Source organism: Arvicola amphibius, chromosome 10, assembly GCF_903992535.2.
Source record: "Arvicola amphibius chromosome 10, mArvAmp1.2, whole genome shotgun sequence".
Taxonomy (NCBI): Eukaryota; Metazoa; Chordata; class Mammalia; order Rodentia; family Cricetidae; genus Arvicola; species Arvicola amphibius.
The window spans coordinates 88,501,633-88,524,016 of record NC_052056.1 but is presented as its reverse complement, the minus strand read 5'-3'; the positions used below and the strand labels follow the sequence as shown (position 1 = coordinate 88,524,016).

General features: G+C 46.0%; 1 protein-coding gene across 1 annotated transcript; it reads right to left on the bottom strand.

Annotated features, from left to right (window-relative positions):
* Positions 1-575: 575 nt before the first annotated feature.
* Positions 576-20,221, bottom strand: Tmem248 (transmembrane protein 248). Its single transcript, XM_038346052.1, has 7 exons — positions 19,990-20,221; positions 14,013-14,190; positions 11,680-11,965; positions 7,182-7,332; positions 5,787-5,970; positions 3,873-4,016; positions 576-3,114 (listed from the first exon to the last, which is right to left on the bottom strand). Exons 2-7 carry the CDS (start codon positions 14,178-14,180, stop codon positions 3,094-3,096), a joined length of 954 nt encoding a protein of 317 aa, XP_038201980.1. The 5' UTR covers positions 14,181-14,190; positions 19,990-20,221; the 3' UTR covers positions 576-3,093.
* Between the last annotated feature and the right edge of the window lie 2,163 nt (positions 20,222-22,384).

Below are 22,384 nucleotides of genomic sequence, written 5' to 3'. Positions count from 1 at the left end.
TTTTTTGTTTTGAAGACAGGGTTTTCTGTGTAATAATCCTAGAGTCTAGCTGTCCTAGAACTGGCGCTTGTAGACCAGGCTGGCCTCAAACTCAGAGATCTGCCTGCCTCTGCCTCCCAAGTACTGGGGTTAAGGGCATGTGTCACCACTGCCTGGCTAGCTGAGGGCACACTAAGGATTTAGGTAATTGGCCAGGGTATCTTGGTTGAACCTATATTGGTTCAATGATTGTGCATCCTGTGTATTAAGAACAGAACCCAGAAACCTACTGCTTAGCCATGCCCTCAGCCCCTTACTGGTGTGTTCTAGGCAAGAGCTCTACCACTGAGCCACAGCCCTGGCTCTTACTAATGTCTTCGAGTTTGGGCCAGGTCAGTGAGCACTTGTTGGTCTCATACAGTACAAGGTTTTACACTGTTTGGACAAAGACTCATGGATTTGTTGAGGTCACCTTAGTAGTAAATACCAGCTTCATTCTCATGGCACGTGGTACTTCAAAAATCAGCCTACAAAACCCTGTAAGTGTTCTTGCCTACAAAATCGCTATCAGGCTGGAAGAAAGAAGACAAACCAAGTAAACCCAGATGCTTTATTCTGTAAAGCACATATGCACATACTTCAAACACAGAAAATCAATGAGGGAGGGACGCCATCACAGATCAGCTAATGACCATCATGCAGCAAGGGACGGGAGATGGATCTGCTGCCCTCGAGTCCCACAGTGCCTGCAGGAGGGTCAAAACACAGGAGGCTGGGTTCCTATGCACTGCCAAGAACACAACAGAAACACCAGGTTCCAAATGATGAGAACTTACAAATAGAATCAAAACTGATTCAAGTCACACTGTATGGTGAAAGGACAAAAGGAAAGAGATCAATATGATCTGAAACAACCATTCACAGGAAGTCACTGACTTCTGACTGCAGCCCCAGTCTAGGACACCTGAGGATAAGCCGGCGCTGCTGGGGTCGGAGTCTCCAGTGGCCCAGCCTGATACTCCAATCCTGAGGTTTACTAGCAAGGAGCAGCTGAGAACCAGGCCTTGTGTGGAAGTGCCCCACAGTAACAGGTTCTGCAGATGTGTCTCCAGGCCCCTAAACACAGCCACACACCCTCCTCCCCCACCCATCTTCCACCTGTCCACCAGCTACGGTGAATACTGAGTTATGTATCTGGCCTCAGGATGGGTGACGTTCCAAGCACTTTGGCACGTCCTCTCTGCAGGCCTTGTGTTCCTCCCTCCCACCCCAACAGATCCCAGCCACTGCCTGTCACTAACAAGGGTGAATAAGAGGAACACAGCTGAGCTGAGCAGACCAGTGGAAGTGACTCCTCTCATTTGTCTTGCTCTACTTCTCTGGGTTTTATTATTCAGCAGCTTAACTTGGAACTTGATGGTCCCGATGACAGATCTGTATCAGCCAAATCACGTGGCTTTTTCTTCATCCTGCCTGACAAGGATCTCACTTAAAGAGAAGACTAAATTAAATTCACACATTAGCCAACTTATAAGCAACTCACCACTGGTTTAAAGAAACAAAAATAATGTATCATATAACTACAGTGATTAACAATCTTCAATTTAGAAACAAAAAACAACTATTGTTTTCCATGTAGAATGCCTGGAAAAATCTCTAGGCCAGTAAGGTTCAAAATCAATCAAGTAAACTCAACTGAGACAGACTACAGACCTACAGTTACAGAACTAAAGTGCTGATGGACAATTTTTTTTTAGAAATGGAGATGTGTTTTCTTTTTTAAAAAAAAATTTTTGCATTCATTTTTGTACAACACACATCTCCAGAAAGAAAAATGACTGCTTTGAGAGACAGAGGATCAGTATGGAGCCCAGACTGGTGTGAGCTCGAGAGTCTTCTGCCTCAGCCTCCAAAGTGCTGGGCACACATGCATGCATCCCCACACCCAGCAAGGCTGGAACACTGCATTGGAGCTGTTAAGGCAAAGCACTGATAGAAAAACTAAAAATACAAACAAAACTGGGAGTGGAAGAGATGATGGCTTTTTAAATGGAAACGGGCAAAGGGATAGAGAAACCACATGATCAAAATTTCCTATGAAAAATGCTTCCGGGGCTGCTCGGTCAACAGCCATCAGCACCTCACGCCTTCTTTCAGACCTCTCCACCAGCACCATTTCCACATTACACAGCTCACAACAGCCATTTCCTTCTGGAGATGTGTGCTGTACAAAAAAGGAGTGCAAAAAAGAATTTAAAAAGAAAACACATCTTTTCTTAAAAAAAAAAAAAAAGAAAAAAGAAAAGAAAAAAGAAAGGAAGCCCTCCTGTTTGTGACTGTTAGACCAAACCTTCATTCTCTGAGTGCTATGCCCTGCACTGTGAAAGTCAGCCCCATGTGCCTCTACTACACAGCTACTTCTCCGCCAGGAGCAGACAACAGCAGAGCACTCAAATTCCTAGCCACTGGTGTGCAAAATGAAACTTTCATCTTCACTACGTAAGTGACTTTTAGATGCATAACCTTTTACCTAGGATAAACAAACACGTCTCCCCTAAACAGAGGAATAGTAAAATGTGACTATTTTCTCTTAAAAAAAAAAAAAAGCTTCCTTGCAAGCAAACAGAAAACAAAGGTATTGCTGCTGTCATTATGATCATTAAGCCACGGACATGAAAGAGCCACAGCAGGGAATGGTGGCTTCTGAAATGCAGTATCCTAACTGCATTTAGGTGCAAACCACTTCCAATACTGAACACATCAGGCTGAAACAAGATCCACAGCAAACATCAGCCCACTGGCACTGGAACATGACCTGCTCAGCTCGGGCAAGACCCCCACATGCCCCAGCACTACACAGAAGGACCTCCTTTCCCCAGTGAGGGTGACGGGTTCAGGCTGCATCCAGGGCAAAGCACGTGCATCACAGGACCAATTTCCAGATCAATGTTTATAAATATGTACAAATCAGTTACAGGCACTTGAAATGTCTTTGGCTGGAATAACCCAACATTGCAAGATCGTGTATTCACAGAGTGGCCAGGCCAGGCCCTGGCCGGTTCAGCAGGCAATGATCATGGTTCTTAGTCTCTCAGAAAATGGAGAGCTGTAGGATTAGGCATCAGCCAAAGCCACCTAGAAGACAGTAAGCAGACAAGTCAATAGGGAGCTGCTGGCACCTAGCCCAATACCACAAGGTCATGCTGACTGAACATGTATTATCTTTTGGCAAGGGAATTAAGAGACCATCTCACCTCAAGGAGGCAAGAAAGAAAACCTCAGTTTGTAAGCAGTGGCCAACCTTTAAAACCACTTGTGCTACGATGGGAAAGTTAACCTTTTATTTATTATTTATTTATTCATTCATTTTAATGTCAGGGTCTCACTATAGAACTCTTGCTGGCTTGGAACACTCTATGTAGACCAGGCTGGCTGTAAATTCACTGATTGCTTTGCCTTTGCTCTGCCTCCTGAGAAATTTAAGATGTGTGGACCACCTTGTATTTGTTTTTTGAGACAAGGATTCATGTAGCCTCAGCTGACCAAAAACTCACTATGGATGACTTTGAACTCATGATCCTCCCGCCTCAACCTCCCAAGTCCCGGGAATGCAGGCATGCACCACATCTGGTTTATTTGGTGCTGAAGACTAAACCTATGGCTTCATGCACGTGAGGCCAGCATTCTACTAACCAAGCCACATCCCTAGTAACCGCCCCTGACAGGCACTCTGCTGCATGACTCCTATGCTGGAGGAAGGATTGGAGGTAGAGAGGCACCCAGGAACTCTCCAACAGAGATTTCAGAACAGCTATCTGATGCCAGGACCCCCCTTTTTTTTTTCTTGTGAAAGGCCTGTCACCAGGAGCCAGACAGACCCACCCACTGCTCACCTTCTCAGGACAAAATTCAGGATTGTTCTGACGCAATTTGCTGGGTCTGCCTTTGATAACTGCGTAGCAAAACATCGTTATCACCATCACGAAAAGAAAGTAACTGGTGTGCATGAGATGCAGGTTTATTAATGAACGGTCGTCCTAATGAACAAAAGGAAAGAAACCAGACACACACAGTCCATTAATAACAACTTTTCAAACATCAGCCTCTGTGCTTGCTGCAACTTCTTTTGTAGTGTTCAGAACTGAACCCAAGGCCTCACACACACTAGACAAATGCTCTACCACTGAGCTACATCTCCAGCCCCCCAATATTAATTCTTAAGCTTGAACAGGCAGTCTCTCCATTTCTCTCCAAAACCAAACTAGGTTTCACTGGTTAGACTTGGAGCTTCTGTGCAGCCTTGGTTAAGGAGCAACAACTGCTTCTTCTACTGTGGCTTCTGCACCCCACACTGCCAGAGCCCCACCAGCCTATCTTCTATGGGGAGGGCTGCTCTTCTCTGGACATGGTCCTTGTGATCCCACAAAACAGCTTGTCTGCTATCCTCACCTTGTGCATATCCTCAGATGGACAGCTGGCACATCCCACCAGACAGCATCCCTTCTCCTTCTGTTTTTACTAAGTCCCTGGCTCGAAAGGATCAGGCTGGCCTCATTTCTGAGACTGACAGGCAACCACAGGAGGAGGAGTGCATGAGAAACCCTAGCTACCTCCCGTGCTTACAGCCTCACAGCAGAGAGCAGGTAAGTCTTTATTTTAGAGACAGCCTCATTCTTGAGTACAGCTTGACCTAGAACTCACTATGTAGCACGCAGTGGCCTGGAACTCATCTTGTTTCAGCTTCCCAAGTGCCCAGATCTCAGGAATATATACCAGACAAAACAGGTTTTTTCCCCTTAGGATTTTGTTTTTACTTATGTGTGTATGTGCCATGTGTGTATAGGGGCCTATGGAAAGTACATGGGGGTCCTTTGGAGCTGGAGTTACAGGTGTTGTGAACTGCCTGATATGGGTGAACTCCGGTCCCCCGCAAGAGCAAGTGCTCCCAGCTGCTGAGCCATCTCCCTAGCCCCAGTCTTAAGGGACTGCTTTACAGTGGCCTGACACAGGTAGTGAGGGCCCTCCCTACTGGAGGAGACAGATGAATGCTATATGGCAAGGAAGGCTCTGGAATCTGAGCTGCTCATCATGCAGCCTTCCCCTCCACCCCACACCTGAGCTTCCAGGCAACCAACTTCTGTAAGTGGATAGGGAAAAATAAGAAATCCATGCAGCATACTCAGGAAGGAAAGCAAGGGTACAAATCACTGGTGTGGCAGACTGTAACTGCTGACAGCAGAATTAACTGCTTCCTCTTTCCTCCGAAGTTAAATTCTATGCAGGCCCCACTATCAAGTCATATACACATCCTGGACCAGGCATAGTGGCAAGGCTTGTAGTCCTAGCATGCAAGAGGCTGAAGCACTCAAGAGGATCACAATTTCGAGGCCTGCCTGAGCTACATAGTGTACACTGTCTAAGACAAAACAAAGATTGCCTCTTCCTATAAACTGCCTCCTCCTTTTTGCATCCTACTGGCAGATACTCTGCATGTAAGACCACACAGGAATAGTGACCGCAACGGGTTACAAATGCAACAGACCTCAACATATCCTGCTGAAAAACACACAAAACTAAGGATCAAGGCTTTTCTTAACCACAAAGGTACCATGATTTTCACAGCTCTACTGTCTAGTCTACCAAACCAGGTAGAAACCTTAACTGGCCAGGACTGAGCAACCCAAGATGTAAACATTCATACACTCATAGTTCCAGGATGCATGTGCACACGTTTCCCCCCCCCCCTCAAACAAACACACACACACACACAGAGTCACAGTCACACAAACAGAACTTGTTTCACTTACATCTGGAACAATCACGGTGAGTTTGGGATTTAAAGCATGGTAGACTTTTCCGATGGCGCCCTTATAACACCAGAAAGGATTGTAGTCTTGAGCATATTTTGTGTTGGCATCCCTGGCAGTTGTGAAGATCTTGTACCAGAGTGTGGCATTGCTGTATGTGTCGGGGACACAGTGAGGTGGCTGACTGCAGGGGAGAGAAAGAAGCCAGCTCAGTGACTTGAAACTTTACTTGAGCTCCCTCTACACCCAGCGCCTGGCAACACTGAACAGAGCAACATAACGAAAGGAGAAATAAGACGTTTTCAACAATTACCATAGCTCTCTGGGGTGAGTGCCATTTTGTTTTGATGGTCTGTTGTTATTCATATTTTGAGACAGGATATCAATATAAGCAGAGGCTGGCCTACGAATGCTTGAATTGCAGGTGTGCATCAATACATCCAAATGTTTTGTTTTTTGAATAAACACAAAAGGAACCAAGCATAGAGTTGCACACCAATAATCCCAGAATTCCATAGACTGAGACAAGAAGATCAGTTTCTTGCCAGGTGATGGTGGCACACACCTTTAATCCCAGCACTCCAGAGGCAAAGACAGGTGGATCTCTGGGTTCCGGGCCAGTCTGGTCTACAGAGTGAATTCCGGGACAAACTCAAAAGCTACTGAGAAACCCTGTCTCAGTTAAGAGCATTGGCTGCTCCTCCAGAGGTCCTGAGTTCAATTCCCAGCAACCACATGGTGGCTCACAACCATCTACGTGAGATCTGATACCCTCTTCTGGCCTGAAGAAACTATATAAATAAATCTTTAAGAAAAAAAAAACTAAAACAAAAATTAATTTCTGAGTCACAGATGAACAGAACCTTTCCCTTTAGGCAGCTTTAATCCCAGGTCACTCTGGAGGGGCCTGGCTCCTTCCTTTACAGTACGACTCTCAGTAGGAAAGGCAGCTGGAGAGCGGCCGCAGCATCATGTTTACTGCCTCACTGAATCACTAGCTCTGGCACGGGGCTTCTTTTTGTTTTATTGAGAGAGGAGCTCATGTACCCCAGGATAGTCCTGACCTCACCGTGGAGAAGATGCCTTGACCTTCTGATCCTCCCACCCAACCCTTCCAGTGCTGGGACTATGGGTGTACTCCACCATGCCCATTTATTCTGTGTGAGAAATGGATCCCAGGACTTCATGAATGCTAAGCAAACAACCCCAGGCCAGCACATCTGTATATGTAGAAGTTAGGATTTCAAATTAAACTTAACAGCCCTGGAAGCCAACATGATGGCTCAAAAGGTAAAGGTGCTTGCCAACAAGTCTAACAACTTGAGGTCAATCCCTGGAGCCCATACAGCAGGAGAGAACTGACTCCTGCAGGTTGTCCTCCTGGTCTCCACTTACACAGTGACAGGGAAGACTCCAGAGGCAGCTGTGAGGGTCATGCAGGCTGTGAACACCACCTGCTCACAGTGGCCATGGAGGGCACAGTCATCAGCGTTCCAGGCAGCAGGCAGGGTGAAGGTGATGTTGATCTCTTCGTGTGCTTCCCTGCCTGCAGAAGAATTAGTGGCTTATTGGTGGGCACGAGCAGAAATTCAGACTGTTCTCTGGTACCCCAATGCGTCTAAAGTCAAACTCAACAGTCACCCATTGGCCTGCATACCTGCCCTATGGGATTTCTGGAAGCCACAGTCCTGATCTGAACAGAGACCTGATTGACTAGTACAGCTCATAAAGGCTACTGTGTGTTTCAGTCACGACAGAGCCATTCCAGAGCCCAGGCAGGAACAGAGTTGAACAACCTGAGTGCAGTAATTTTCTGTACTAATGTAGTACTTCATTCAAAACCTACCATGCCATGAATGTGACCCAAGCATTGCTGTACATGTACACACATGCACAGAGAGAGAGAAAGAGAGAGAGAGAGAGAGAGAGAGAGAGAGAGAGAGAGAGAGAGAGAGAGAGAGAGAGAGAGAGAGAGCGCAGAAGCAGAGGGTCTAATAGACTTAGGGAAGGCCTTGGGACCAGAAAGTGAAGTCTGCACTGAATCAAGATGTTCTAAGGTCATAAGGAGGAAAGGGTATGTTCCTGGAACAAACAGGCGTGGTTTATACCCTTACTATCATGGCATCAACTTTCCACTCTTAATAGCCAAAGGCAACAGGCAAGACCTCACCAGCAGCTTGTGGACATTACAAGGGACCAAAGGTTTTCCTTCCAAGGCCCAGCCTGCCCTTAGGATGAACAAAGCCTTTCCAGCGTCTTCCAGCTTCCCCATAGGCTCAAATGTTGAACACTGGTCCATATTTGGTATGAGTATTTGGGAAGGATTATGAGGCACAGGAATAGGATTTAAAGCTTAAAAGCCTCCTCTTTCCCAGTGTGCTCTCTGCCCCCTGCTTGTGGATCACGATGTGAGCTCTCAGTTGCTGCTCCAGTCCCTGCAGTCCTACCTGTTCTACCATCATAAAGTCATCATAAAGTCAAACCTCTAGAACCTTAAGCCCAATTAAGCTTTCCTTTATAAGTTGCTCTGATCATGGTATTTCATCACAGGAATAGGAAAGTAACATACATTTAACAAATCCCTAGATAGCATTTCCTGTGTGCCAGCAATTATTTTAAGCACCTTTTAAGTGTTAATTCATAGTGAACTGTCTTAGTTAGCCTTCTATTGCTGTGATAAGACTATGAACAAAAGCAATTTGGGAAGGAAAGGGTTTGTTTGTTTATATCTTTCAGGTTGCACTCCATTGCATAGCAAAGTCAGGGCAGGACCTCAAACAGGGCAGGAACCTGGAGGTAGGAGCTGATGCAGAGACCATAGAGTAGAACTGACTACTGGCTTGCTCCTCTTGGCTTATTCAGCCTGCTTTCTTAATAGGACCCAGGTGTGCTAGTCCAGGATGCCCTCACACATAAATCATCAATTAAAATTAACCCACAGGCTTACCCACAGATCAATCTAGTGGGAACATTTTCTCAATTGAGGTTTCCTCTTCCCAGATGACTCTAGCTTATAACAAGCTGACATAAATTAGGCAGTATATAGCCGGGTGGTGGTGGCACATGCCTTTAATCCCAGCACTCGGGAGGCAGAGGCAGGCGGATCTCTGTGAGTTTGAGACCAGCCTGGTCTACAAGAGCTAGTTCCAGGACAGGCACAAAAGCTACAGAGAAACCTTGTCTCAAGAAAAAAAAAAAAAAAAAAAACAACAAAACTAGGCAGTATATAGACTTTGGCTGCTGTTTGGTTTATCTTTTACAGTACTGGCAACTGAACCCAGGAACTCAGACATGCTAGACAAGCCCTTAACAACCCAATTCCTGTTATTTTTGCCTCTTGTATGATTCCCAAATTCCAAGGGTCTGAGGTTTTTTTCTAGTTCTTCCTGAAAGTTAGCACATTGCTAAATAAATGGTGGGCATTTAAAACTGTGCAGACCTGGGGCAGGAGAGATGCTCGGTGGTTAAGAGTACCTTAGACTAAATTTACAGAACTCATGGCAGCACACAACTGTCTGTGACACCAGTCCCAAGGGAATCCTGTTTCCCTGGCCTCCATGATACCGGGCAATACATCCACACACGTAATTTATTTTTTTTCCTCAAAGACAGGGTTTCTCTGTGTAACCGCCCTGGCTATCCTGGAACTCACTCTGTAGTCCAGGCTGGTCTCAAACACAGAGAGATCCATCTACCTGCCTCTGCCTCCTGAGGGCTGGGATTAAAAGTGTGCAACACCACCACCACCAGGCTTAATTAATTAATTGGAAATTTTAAGTTAAGAAAGGGCCTAAAAGAGCACTTTTTTCACATCCACGAAGCCTTGGTTCAAATTTCAGCATCACAAGCAATATTAAAATAACCAGCATGACAGTGCAGTGGGCCAAGAGCAAAGAATTCCTAAGGTGACGGAAGAATAATCCTAGGAAGCTACGTACAGAAAACCAACTACGGGGACGACCTCAGACCTTACATGTTCACTGTACATACACACAAAGTAAATAAAAATGGCAATGTATTACAAACCCCAGAAGAACACACCTATTCATAGATGTTTGTAAACACACGTGTCTTGAGCAACATGGTATTCAGGTGCTGGCTCCCACATAGTTCAAAAACTGAGCAGAACTCCTGACTCCCCAGACTTTACTAATTTTGCCTGAAGCTGACTGATAACATCGATAGTCAATTAGCACATAAATATTCATTATCATAAACAAGGAGAAATACACAACAGCAAACCCACTGACTGCTGTGTGCCACTGACACTGACTGGACGGATGAACTGCGCACAGTGGTGACTTAGCAAACTAAGATGTTTGAAGTGGACACTCATGACCCTACTGCAATCAGAAGCTGGCTACAAAGCTATCACAGAAAGACTGTAGAATATAGTTCATTTTGAGCTTCTACAATGTTTTTGTGTTTTTATGTGTCGCACAGACTGGCCTCAAACTCAATACTGATAACCTTGAACTTACGATCCTCCTGCTTCTACCAAATGCCACCATGTCTTTTTCTTTTAATCCCCTAGGGGTTTTTTTGTTTTGTTTTGTTCTGTTTTGAGACAAGGTCTCAGTATACAGCCCAGTTGTTCCGGACTTGCTATAGACTAGATGGCCTCAAACTTGCATAGCTCCGCCTGCCTGTCTTTTGAGTGCTGAGACTAAAGGTATGTGCCACTGGCTTTTTTGTTTCTGAGGCAGAGCCTGAAACTCAAATTCTATTGCTTCACTCTCCACAGCTGGGCTATCAGTGTGCACCAGCACGCCTGGCCCAAGGCCTTCATGACCTAATACAGCATCTTCACATTTGCTTAGACGTCTCTTGGTTTCAAATAGAGAGCTGGAGAGATGGCTCCACAGATAAGAGCACTGGATGCTCTTGCAGAGGCTCACAATCTTCTGTAACTCCAGTTCCAGAGGATCTAATGCCCTCTTCAGCCATCTGTAGACAACAGGAACATACATGGATGTACATACATCCATACAACATTTATACACACAAAAGTTTTCTTTTTCTTTTTTCTTTTTTTTTTTGGTTTTTCAAGACAGGGTTTCTCTGTAGCTTCGGAGCCTGTCCTGGAGATCCACCTGCCTCTGCCTCTCGAGTGCTGGGATTAAAGGTGTGCGCCACCACCGCCCAGTTTCACACAAAAGTTTTCAATAATAAAAAAAATTAAAGTATAACTGGACCTGTGCGAGTAAAACCTATGCTGGTCAAAGGTCAATTATACTGAGGTCAGAAACAGACCTTGCACCTTGAAATTCTCTCTCCTTTTCCTCCCCACTCCCTCTCCCAGTGCTATAGAGGAAGCCAGGGCCTCACACACAAGCCCAGTGCTCTAAGACTGAGCTATGCCTCTGGACCCATCAGTGCTGACTCTGAGAAGCTTTTGTTTATTTTAAATTTATGTGCAGTGGTGTGAAGGTATTAGATCCCCTGGAAGTGGAGTTACAGACAGTTGTGAGCTACCATGTGGGAGCTAGGAATTAAACCCAGGTCCTCTAGAAGAACAGCCAGTGCTCCTGACCACTTAGCCATCTCTCCAGCTCCTCTGATTGTGTATGGCCAGGTGATGGTGGTGCATACCTTTAAGCTCAGTACTCAAAGGCAGAGGTAGGCAAATCTCTATGTTTGAGGCCAGCCTGGTCTACAGAGTAAGTTCCAGGCCAGCCAGGACTACAAAGACAAACCCTGTTTCAAATTTGTTTCAACAAACAAGAGATATGTGTATGATACTTTACAACCCACCTGAGTGAGGCGCACAGAGACCACTCCTGGACTTCAGTAAGCCCAAGTCTCAAGAGGAGAACCACTCGCAAACAAAACAGAACCCTGAGCCTATCTCAGCTGCTGCCTGAAAGCTCTGAAAGGGAAGAAGCTGACACACCTGAGAGTCCAATCTGATGTCCAAGGATGGTGGAGTACAGGTGTGTGACGTTTCGAGAGTACCCTCCAAAGGGCTTGAGAGGGTCCAGGGTCAAGGTAATGGCAACTGAGATATTGATGGGGCCTGACTCCTCCAGGGCCTGGGGCGGCTGAGTGGATGATCTGGCCTGCCCAATGGTCATGGTGCTCTCAGGGGTGGTGGTGTCATTGGAGAGATGCTTCAGTGTCTCGTTTTCTGATACACACAAGTCCAAATCATTAAAGCGCAGCAGAAAAGTGTTCCAATCCTTCGGCAAAGTAAAACAGAGACAGATATGAGGCCCCCAGCATCTCCAATGCAGGAATAACAATGATCCTTAACTGCTACCACAGGACAAGAGGAAAAAAAATGACTTGACAGTGACTGTCCCAAGTCATAATACACCACCATCCTGCACTGCACAACAGGGTGATACAATCATGTTAGCCCTGGAAACCTGAACTGAACACTCTACACATTATCTGAGAATCCAGCAGATTATAGGGAAAAGAAAACCAACTAGCCTCAAGATCAAACTCAAAAAGGATCTCGATGGGCTGGAGAAATGGCTCTGTGGATAAGACGGCCCTGCCAGATTCCCAGCCCCACAGGGCTGCTAGCACTCACTCTAACTCTAGTTCCAAGGGACCTGATGCCCTCTCTTGGCACTGCACACACATGGTACAGACATAAATGTAGGCAAAACATCCATACACATAAAAAAAAGTAAATAAAGGAAAAACAAAATAGGTTGTGAGAGCTGTCGAGAACTCGGTGGTAAGAACACTGGCTGCTCTTACAGAGGAACCAAGTTCGGTTCCCAGCACCCACACGGTGGCTCACAACAATGTGTACCTCCTGTGCCAGAGCATCTGATATCCCTTTGTTCTCCTTGGGCACATGATACACATATTTACATGCAGGCTGACACTCATACACATAAACTAAAATAAGTATTTTTTAAAAAAAGGTGGATCTCTGAGTTCCAGGACAGCCATGGCTACACAGAGAAAACCTGTCTAGACAAAAATAAAATCCAAAACAAAAACAAAGAAAAGGGAATCTTGAACAAAAGTGGTTGAAACATTAAAATCACTAATTCAAACTCATTTAAAAGCTTTTTGTTTTGTTTTTGTTTAAGATTTATGTATTTATGTCTGTGTGGTGGTGGCTCATGCCTTTAATCCCAGCACTCAGACTCACAAGATCTGCCTGCCTCTGCTTCCCAAGTGTGGGGATTAAAGGCGTGTGCAACCACCACCCGGGGTTATGGGTTCAGCACAGCATCTCCACACACGTTTCACTATACACTGCTTCCACTCATTCCTTCTCTACATCCTCTGACCACTTCTAGATGGTGCCCTCGTCAATAGGACCCCTTATCTAATAAAAATACCATCTGTACAAACGAGAAAGCCAGAAGGTGGCTCTGCGTCCTTAAATGTCCCAGTCACAACTTCAAAACAATGTAACATGACTATCAGAAGAAGTGGATTCCCTAGCTCAAGCACTCTCTCTCTCTTCTTTTAAAACAAGGTTTTACTACATGGCCCAGGATAGCCCTAACCTCACATGTCTTCTGCCTCAGTCTCCTGTTGTTGTATCATAGAAGTACGCCACCATTTCCAGCCCTCTTTTGACTCAGGTTTTTGTTTTATAAATACACTCTCCCAAATGCATCTATTGAAATAGTCTACATGAACCGAAAGTACTATTTAAAACAACTATTTGGGGGCTGGAGAGATGGCTCAATGGTTAAGAGCACTGACTACTCTTCCAGAGGTCCTGAGTTCAATTCCCAGCAACCACATGGTGGCTCACAACCACCTATAAATGAGATCTGGTGCCCTCTTCTGGCCTACAGGCAGGATACTGTATAAATAAATAAATAAATCTTTAAAAAAAAAAAACCAACTATGTTAAGTATACCCTAACAAAACATTCACAAGGAAAAAGACAGGAAATTCTGTATAAATACCTATCTTTTGCTGGATGGATCTACGCATTTAAGAGGCAAAGGCAAGAGAATCTGGAGTTTAAGGTCAGTATATGCTACATGAGACCCTGCCTCAAAACAAACAAACACAGTAACAAAAAAAAACCCTCTAGGTGTGGTAATACACAACACATAATATTATCCCAATATTCATAAAGCTGAGGGAGGAAGACCACTTCAAATTCTAGACCAACAAATACATAGTATGTTGCAGAATGGCCTTCGCTTCACTAGAGTGAGACCTCAAACATAAAAAAGAGCTGCCCCCACTTAATACAAGGTCCATCCAGCACAAGTGGAAATTAGGAGTCTACTGTACCTCGGCCATTTCTGGAGACTTAATTTCCTTGATCTTGAAGAAATAGCCCAGGGTGAGAAAGGCGATGGCCATGGCGCTGACACTGATCATGAAAACCACCAAGGGCGGCCGGCTGCTGATGTAGAGCTTCAGGTTCTCCAGGGGGTTAATGCCGAACATGCTTCTCATCAGCTGCGACCTGGAACAGACAGCACATGAGCGGTGGCCTGCCTGCACAGGGAGCTGTAGCTCTCACACCAGTTTCATGTAACAGTACTGTGGGGCAAAGGCTGAGTCTGAGTCTCAGTGAATCCATTCAGAAGACTAGAAGGAGCCAGGCATGGTGGTGCACACCTATGGCCCCAGGAAGTAGAGGATCAGGAGTCAAAATGTATCCACAGCTAATAGCAAAGCCAGCCTGAAATATATGAGACACTGTGCTTTAAAAAAACAAAAACAAAAACTGGTGTGGGACAATTGTCTGTATTCTGTCAATTATATTTTAAATAAACGCTGATTGGTCAGTAGCCAGGCAGGAAGTATAGGCAGACAACTAGACAGGAAGTAGAGGCGGGTCAATGAGAACAGGAAAATTCTGGGAAGAGAAAAGCTTGGTCTGCAGTCCTGATCCAGCCACACAAGAAGCAAGATGTGACTGCCTCACTGAATAAGGTACCGAGTCACGTGGCTAACATAAACAAGAATAATTGGCTAATATAAGTTATAAGAGTTAATAAGAAGCCTGAGCTAATGGGCCAATCAGTTTACAACTAATGTAGACCTCTGTGTGATTTCTTTGGGACTTAACGACTGCGGGGGACCAGATGGGACAGAAAACTCTGTCAACAAAAACCAAAAAGGTCAAAGGAGAGGGTGGAGCTGTTAGCTCAGTTGGTAGAGTGCTCACCTGGCATGCACAAAGCCCCGGGTCCCCAAACCAGCACTACAAAAAACAGGTGTGGTGGCACACACCTTAAGACCAGCACTTGAGAGAGGCAAAAGAATCATGAGTTCAAGTTTATCCTTGGCAACACAGAACCAAGCTCGGCTACAGGGCACTCTCTTACCTACACGGTACATCAGTATTATTAGACTTTTACCCAGCGATCTGCCTTATAGAGGTAAGCAAGTGCTCTACCACTGAGCTACAGCCCTGGCCTCCAATGTTCTGGACACTTTGCTCACATATTTTAAATTCTAACTAAGCTGTCTGGGACCTCTCTTTGGTGTCATAGAGTTAGTTACACTGTTGAAGAACAAGTGCATTAGTAGTATTTCTTCCTTCTAAATCCTTTTATCTTTTTTTTTACTTAAATGAAATAGCAATAGCAGTAGCTGTAATAAAATTCTTGCCTCACTTAAACTTTAGCAAAAATGCTTTGTAATGATTCAAATCATTACTATTAAATCTGGAACACAACATAGGCTTCTGATGGGAGCTGTGCTGGCTAGTTTTATGTCAACTTGCCACAAGCTAAAGTCCTTTAAAGGGAGCCCTGACAGAGAAAATGTCCCCCATTAGACTGGCCAGAGGGCAAACCTGTGGTGCATTTTCTTGACTGAGAATTGATGTGGGAGGATCCAGCTTACTATGGGCGGTACCATCCCTGGGCTGGTGGTCCTGAGCTCTATAAGAAAGCAGGTAGATCAAGCTATGAAGAGTAATCCAATACGTAGCACTCCTCCATGGCCTCTGCATCAGCTCCTGCTTCCAGGTTCCTGCCCTGACTTCCCCAAGTGATGGAGTGTGCCCTGAGAGGAATAAATAAACTCTCATCCCCAAGTTGCCTTTCATGATGGTGTTTTATCACAGCAACAGGAGCCATAACTACAACGAAGACTTCTCTAGGGTAAGGAAGTCTTACTCATAAGTTTACAAAAAGATTTTCACTATGTTATTTCTTTTTTATGGGGAAAGGGCTGAGACAGGGTCTCCTGTCTTCCAAACTGGCCTTGAACCCTGAGCTTCCTGCCTCTACCTCCCAAGTGCTGGGATTACAGACATACGCTACCATGCCTGGCTTTCTTTCTTTCTCCCCTCTTGGTTCTAGGTATTTAACCCATTAGGTATTTAACCCAAGATCTCTTGCTTGTATGTATCTACTGATTTCAGTCAAATACTACATTTCAATGGAAACCACGTGTGCAATGTCCAAACCATCAGTTTTTGCCTTTTAATCTGTTGACATAAATAATCTGATTAATCTTTATCATGCTGATTTCACTGTTTGAATAATTTTGGTATGACTGAAGACTGAAGAGCTTTGTTTTGGTGTTTGGGGATGAACACAGCCTTACAACAGCTAAACACATGCCAGGTCACAGCTATACCGTAGTCCCAGATCTGGATTTTTAAAAACTACTCTGCTTTCAGTTTTTCTATGTATTCATAAATGAGATTTTAAAAAAGCTTACCATTCTACATGATTATATTTTTATTTTATTATTACTATTACTATTGTTATTATTGAAATAAGGTCTTCCTGTGTAGCCTGGATGGCCTGAAACTTGCTATACATATCAGGCAGGCTCCAGAGTCACAAAAATCCACCTGCCTCTGTTTCCCAAGTACTTGGTTACAGGCCTGTGCTAACAGGAATAAGACGCACTTCTACTTCTTAGGAATTTGATTGACTTTAGCCAGAAAACCATTTGAGTCAGCCAAGTATCTAGAACTCAAACTCCTTTCTACCATTCACAAACATTTTCTTTTTTTTTTTTTTTATTTTTTTTTTTTTTTTACAAACATTTTCAAATAGGAAATTAAAGGCTCTAATTAATGTATTCTTCAGCAAAGAAATGCAAGGTTTCTGAGTCAGGCACCGTGGCACACACTTTAATCCTAGCACTCAGGAGGCAGAGGCAGGCCAAACTACGGACAGTTGGAGCAAAAGGCAACTAACTGTGGGGACGTCACCTGAAAGGACAGGGGACAGCTGTGTGGCACTCACCAGAATGAACTGTAGCACACTTCTGTGTCTGCAACTCTAGTTCCAAAATCTTTTTTTTTTTTTTTTTTTTTTTTTGGTTTTTCGAGACAGGGTTTCTCTGTGGCTTTGGAGCCTGTCCTGGAACTAGCTCTTGTAGACCAGGCTGGTCTCGAACTCACAGAGATCCGCCTGCCTCTGCCTCCCGAGTGCTGGGATTAAAGGCGTGCGCCACCACTGCCCGGCTTAGTTCCAAAATCTTAACCATGGATGAAAAAAAAAAAAAAAAAGTCTAACTGCTTGCCTAAGAGTGTTTAAAATAGTAAAATATTAAATTAAAAACAGCCTGCTAAGACCACTCAGCGGATAAAGGTGTTGCCTTGCAAGTGTAGTGGCTGAGTTTGACCCCTGGAGCCTACATGAATGTGGGAAGGGAGAACTAACCCCACAGAGTTGCCCTTTCACCTCCGTATGCACACCATGGCATGCACATACGCAAATACAAACTAAGTAATGTGACCAAAAATGAAGAGAAATGAAAATTAAAGATGTCAGTAACACAATGTAAGAAACTCTCAAAAGTAATAGAGGCAAAACCAGATTACAACAGGGTAAGGAGAAAATAACTACTTACTACATGCCAATGAGCTGAGCATGTAACTGCTTAGTATACACTGGATGGGTATTCTAATCCTACCAACACTGCTAGGTGAGGATTAATATCCCTATCTTTCTTTTTGTCTGTTGGGGTTGGGGGAGGAGGTTTCAAGACGGGGTTTTTTGTGCAGCTTTGGAGCCTGTCCTGGAACTTGCTCTGTAGACCAGGCTGACCTCAAACTCACAGAGATTCGCCTACCTCTGCCTCCTGAGTGTTGGGATTAAAGGCGTACACCACCACCACTAGGCAGTATCCCTATCTTACAGAAGAGGAACCCAGTCAAAATAGATTAGGTAATTTACAAGGAGGCATGCGGGCATATAAGTGGCAGAGACTGATTCTCACTTGACCCACTGTGTTATCACACAATACCAGGCCAGTATGAGGGCTTCACTGCTATGAACACACCTACTACACCATTATGAACAATAACTTGAATAAACACACAATTGGGCCGGGTGTGTGTGTGTGTGTGTGTGTGTGTGTGTGTGTGTGTGTATGAGGGCTTCACTGCTATGAACACACCTACTACACCATTATGAACAATAACTTGAATAAACACACAATTGGGCCGGGTGTGTGTGTGTGTGTGTGTGTGTGCGCGCGTGCGCGCGCGCACCTTTAATCCCAGCACTCGGGAGGCAGAGGCAGGTGAATCTCTGTAAGTTTGAGGCCAGCCTGGTTTACAGAGCAAGTTCCAGGACAGTCAGGTTACATAGAGAAGAAACCCTGTCTCAAAAATCAAAAAAATAAATAAACAAGAACAAGTTTTGTGGTGCTAGAAAGAAGGCTCAGCTGCTCTTCCCCCGGGTCAGGATCCCAGCACCCCAGTGGCAGTTCACAAGTGTCTAAGATTACAGGCATGTGCCATAGGCCTGGGCCATAATTGGGATTCTACAGATTTTCCACACCATCAAAAACCACCCTGTAGGTCCACCATCCCTACACTATGCTCTACTGCTCCCTCTTCAGGACCATGTCTCCTCAGCTGTGTGTTCAAGAGAAGGGGAGCACTAACGACCAGACGGAAGAAGCATGAAGTAGTAAGTCGATGCTCTCCTGAACATGTCTGCACAAAAGCAAAGATGGAACCAGCGTCGGCCTGGGAAAAATCACAGCTCCAGAGCGGTGATGTGCCTTCAGTTTAATTTCCTGAATGTTAAACCCACACCTGGATCCAGAGACTTGGAGCTGAATGCCTTAGTTATGTGAAAATCATGAACATCATCCCTTGGTTTGCTGTGTCAAACTATGACGGCAGATAAGAACTGACCTCATTCCCTAGCCTTGCCACGCAGGCTACCACTACTGGGTTTCTGCACAGGGCCTGGTGGCACATACCTATCACCCCAACTATGAGGCTGAGACAGGAGGATCACAACCAAGCCATACTGAGAGTTAGGGGCTAGCCTGGACTACACAGTGAGACTGTCTCAACAGCAAAGAAAACACTTTTTTTTTTTTAAAGCCAGGCTTAACTGACGTGGTGGCACACACCTACTATCCCAGAACTAGGGCATCTGAGACAAGAAAATCAGGAATCTAAGGTCAGCATCAGTGAGCCTGAGCTGTCCGGGGTTTCATGACACCCACCCCCATCTCCAGTACTCCGAAGATTAAAACCAAAAACAATACCGTTATCACCCTGTCAAGCGTGGCAGGGTGGCACACACCTGTATCTCAGAACGAGCGAATCTAAGCCAGGAAGATCAGTAGTTGAAGGTGAGCCTTGGCTGCGTAGGGAATTCCAAGCCAACCTATCTGGAAGATATCTAAGATGACGGCGCACAGAATTTCACTGCTTTGTGTTGGGCTTGTGGGGATGGGTGGCTCCCTCCCACCTTCTCTCCAGCTAGAGAATGTCACCAACAACCAAAGTCAAAAAAAACTATAAAACTGATCTCTCTCTCTCTCTCTCTCTCACACACACACACACACACACACACACACACACACACAAATGGAGAGTGGAGAGATGGTCGCGAGGGTTAAGAAGACCTGCTACCCCAGGGGGCCGGAGTCAGGTTCTCAACACCCACATCATCAAGCAGCTAACAATGGCCTCTACCTCCAGTTCTAGGAACACAACGCCCTCTTCTGGATTCTGAAGGTACTTACACTCACGTGCACAAACAGACACAAACGCAACGTTTCTAAATTTTCCAAAACCGAATCTTTTTTTTTCTTTCCTAAAAATTGCAAAGCACGTCCACTCGGCCGTATCCAGACGATCACAAGCCTTGGCTCCGGGAGCCGGGACTCTGCAGGCCTCAGGCCTCGGGAGGATGGAGCGGGCCGGGGAGACGAGCGGAGCTGAAGCGGGCGGAGGAGCCCGCGCACCGCCGCGCACCGACCGCCCGGGGTCCGGGCCCCCGCGCCCGCTATGCCGACCCCGACCGTGTCCCCTACTCACCGCCCCACACAGCGGCGGCTCCGCGGACGCCCGCGGCCTGGCTCCGGTCACTCGCGGCGGCGCGCGGCGGGTCCCGGGCTGCCCCGCACCATCCTCCCCGCCGCTCCGGAGACAGCGAGCGGCTCCCCGGGGCCAACGGGACGAGCCGGAGACAGGCCAGAGCGCGCCGAGGAGACGCCGGCTCCGCGCGCCCGCCGCGAACGCCGGCCTTTCCGGGTGAGAGCAGAAAACCACGTCACCACAAACGCCGCCGTGACCTGTGACCCCCGCGCGCGCGCGACGGCAGCGCGGCAGGGACAGAATTGCTCGCGCGCGGGGGCGTGGCGTGCGGGGAGGAGGCGTGTCTTCAGTTGGTCACCAGGCCGGGAAAGGTTTGGGACCTTGGGGCTGCCTGAAGGGTTTCGCTCACGTTCGCGGATCGCGGTGAGCTTGTTCGGTTCCGTCCGGGAGTGCATCTGCGTGTGCAGTGCATGGTGTGTACGGGGTGAGAGAGTAAGGAGGGCACAATTTTCGTTCATTTCTGTTGGAGTTCTGGGTTGATTGCCCGGCTTCGCAATTTCTAAGGAACCCAACGTAGGTTCCAACTACGTTGCCTAGTCTGACTCCAAGTAATTGATGGAAAAAAAAAATAATCTCAAAACTGGGTGTGGTAGCGCCCAACTTTCATCCCAGAGCTCGGAAGCTCAGGCAGGCGGGTCTCTGAGTTGTAGAAGAATAAGGAGAAGAGAAGAAGGAGAGGAGAAGAGGAGGAGGAGCAGAAGGAGGAAGAGAAGAAAATGAGGAGGAGGAGCAGGAGGAGGAAATAGATCTCTCTCTCTCTCTCTCTCTGTCTCTCTCTCTGTCTCTCTCTCTCTCTCTCTCTCTCTCTCTCACACACACACACACACACACACAAACCCACATAAACAAAATGAAAGTATTCCCACAAGGCAATACGTTTTCGTAAAAGGGGTGAACCCTGACCCAACCCAAGCTAACAAGCACACCAAAGCAGATGGGCTGAGCTCTCAGCCTGCTGCTCAAGCCATCGTGCCAATTGCTCCACGCTCCCCGGATATCATGGACTCTAACCACCAGGAACCGTAAACCAAAATCAGCTTTCTTCCATCAATTGCTTTGGCCATGGTGTCTTCTCGCAGCTACAGGAAGGCAGCTAACACAGCCCTCCTGTAGACACGACTGGTTTAGAACCTACTGCATGGGGGTCTCTATTGCCTCCCTGGAGAAAGGGACATTTCATTATTTCATGTCTCAGTCCTCTGGAACCTAGTTGACCTTTGAAGAGGCAAAATATTACTTTTTTAATCCCTCTGACCACATTAATGCAGACCTCCAAATATGATTATTGAAAACTTGTTCACTTGCCTGGTTCTTTTTTTGAGAGAGAGAGAGAGAGAGAGAGAGAGAGAGAGAGAGAGAGAGAGAGAGAGAGAGTGAGTCAGTCACTGGGCAGTGATGGTGCATGCCTTTGATCCCAGCACTCTGAGGCAGGAGGATCTCTGAATTCAGGCCAGCCTGGCCTACAGAAAGAGTGCCAGGGCAGGGCTTTCTCTGTAGAGTGCCTGCGCTGGGGCTGCACAGGAAAACCCTGTGTGTGTGGTGGTAGAGTGGGGAGATGGGAGACAAGATCTTGCTGTATAGCCATGGCTGGCCTAAAACCCAATATGTAAAACTATGTTGGTCTTAAAGATCCACCTGCCTCTGCCTCCCATGTTCTGGAATTAAAGGCATGTGCCACCACCGCCCATAGTCTTGTACTTTTAATTACTGTGTAATCTTTAGAAAATGGTTGGGCAAAACCCAAACACTTTAGACTTTGTATTGTGCACTCGTGCCCTTTAAGCCAGTCTCTGTAATTAGAAAGAGCAAACCAATAACTTCATTGATATAAGAAGAGGTTTGGTATAAAAGTATTAAACTTTAAATCTTAAAGGTTTTAATATCAGGGTTGGAAAGATGGCTCTGCCGTTAAGAACACTGGCTGTTCTTTCGGGAGACTCATGTTGGATTCCCAGTGTTTATAAGGCAGTAGCAACCATCTAGAACTCCAGTTCCAGGGAGGTGTACTGCCCTCTTCTGGCCTCTGCAGGTACTGCACACATGTGGTGCACAGACAGACATTCAGACAAAACTTCCATACACATAAATTTTAAAAGTTTTAGTATCAACCAGGCGGTGGGGGTGCATGCCTTTAATCCCAGCATCGGGAGGCAAAGGCAGGAAGTTCTATGAGTTCGAGGCCAGCCTGGTCTACAGAGTGAGTTCCAGGACAGTCCCCAAAGCTACAGAGAAACCCTGTCTCAAAAAAGACAAAAAAAAAAAAAAAAAAAAACAACCCTGAGACTGGAGTAGCTGTTAAGAGTTATTTTAGGCAGCCAGGCGGTGGTGGCGCACG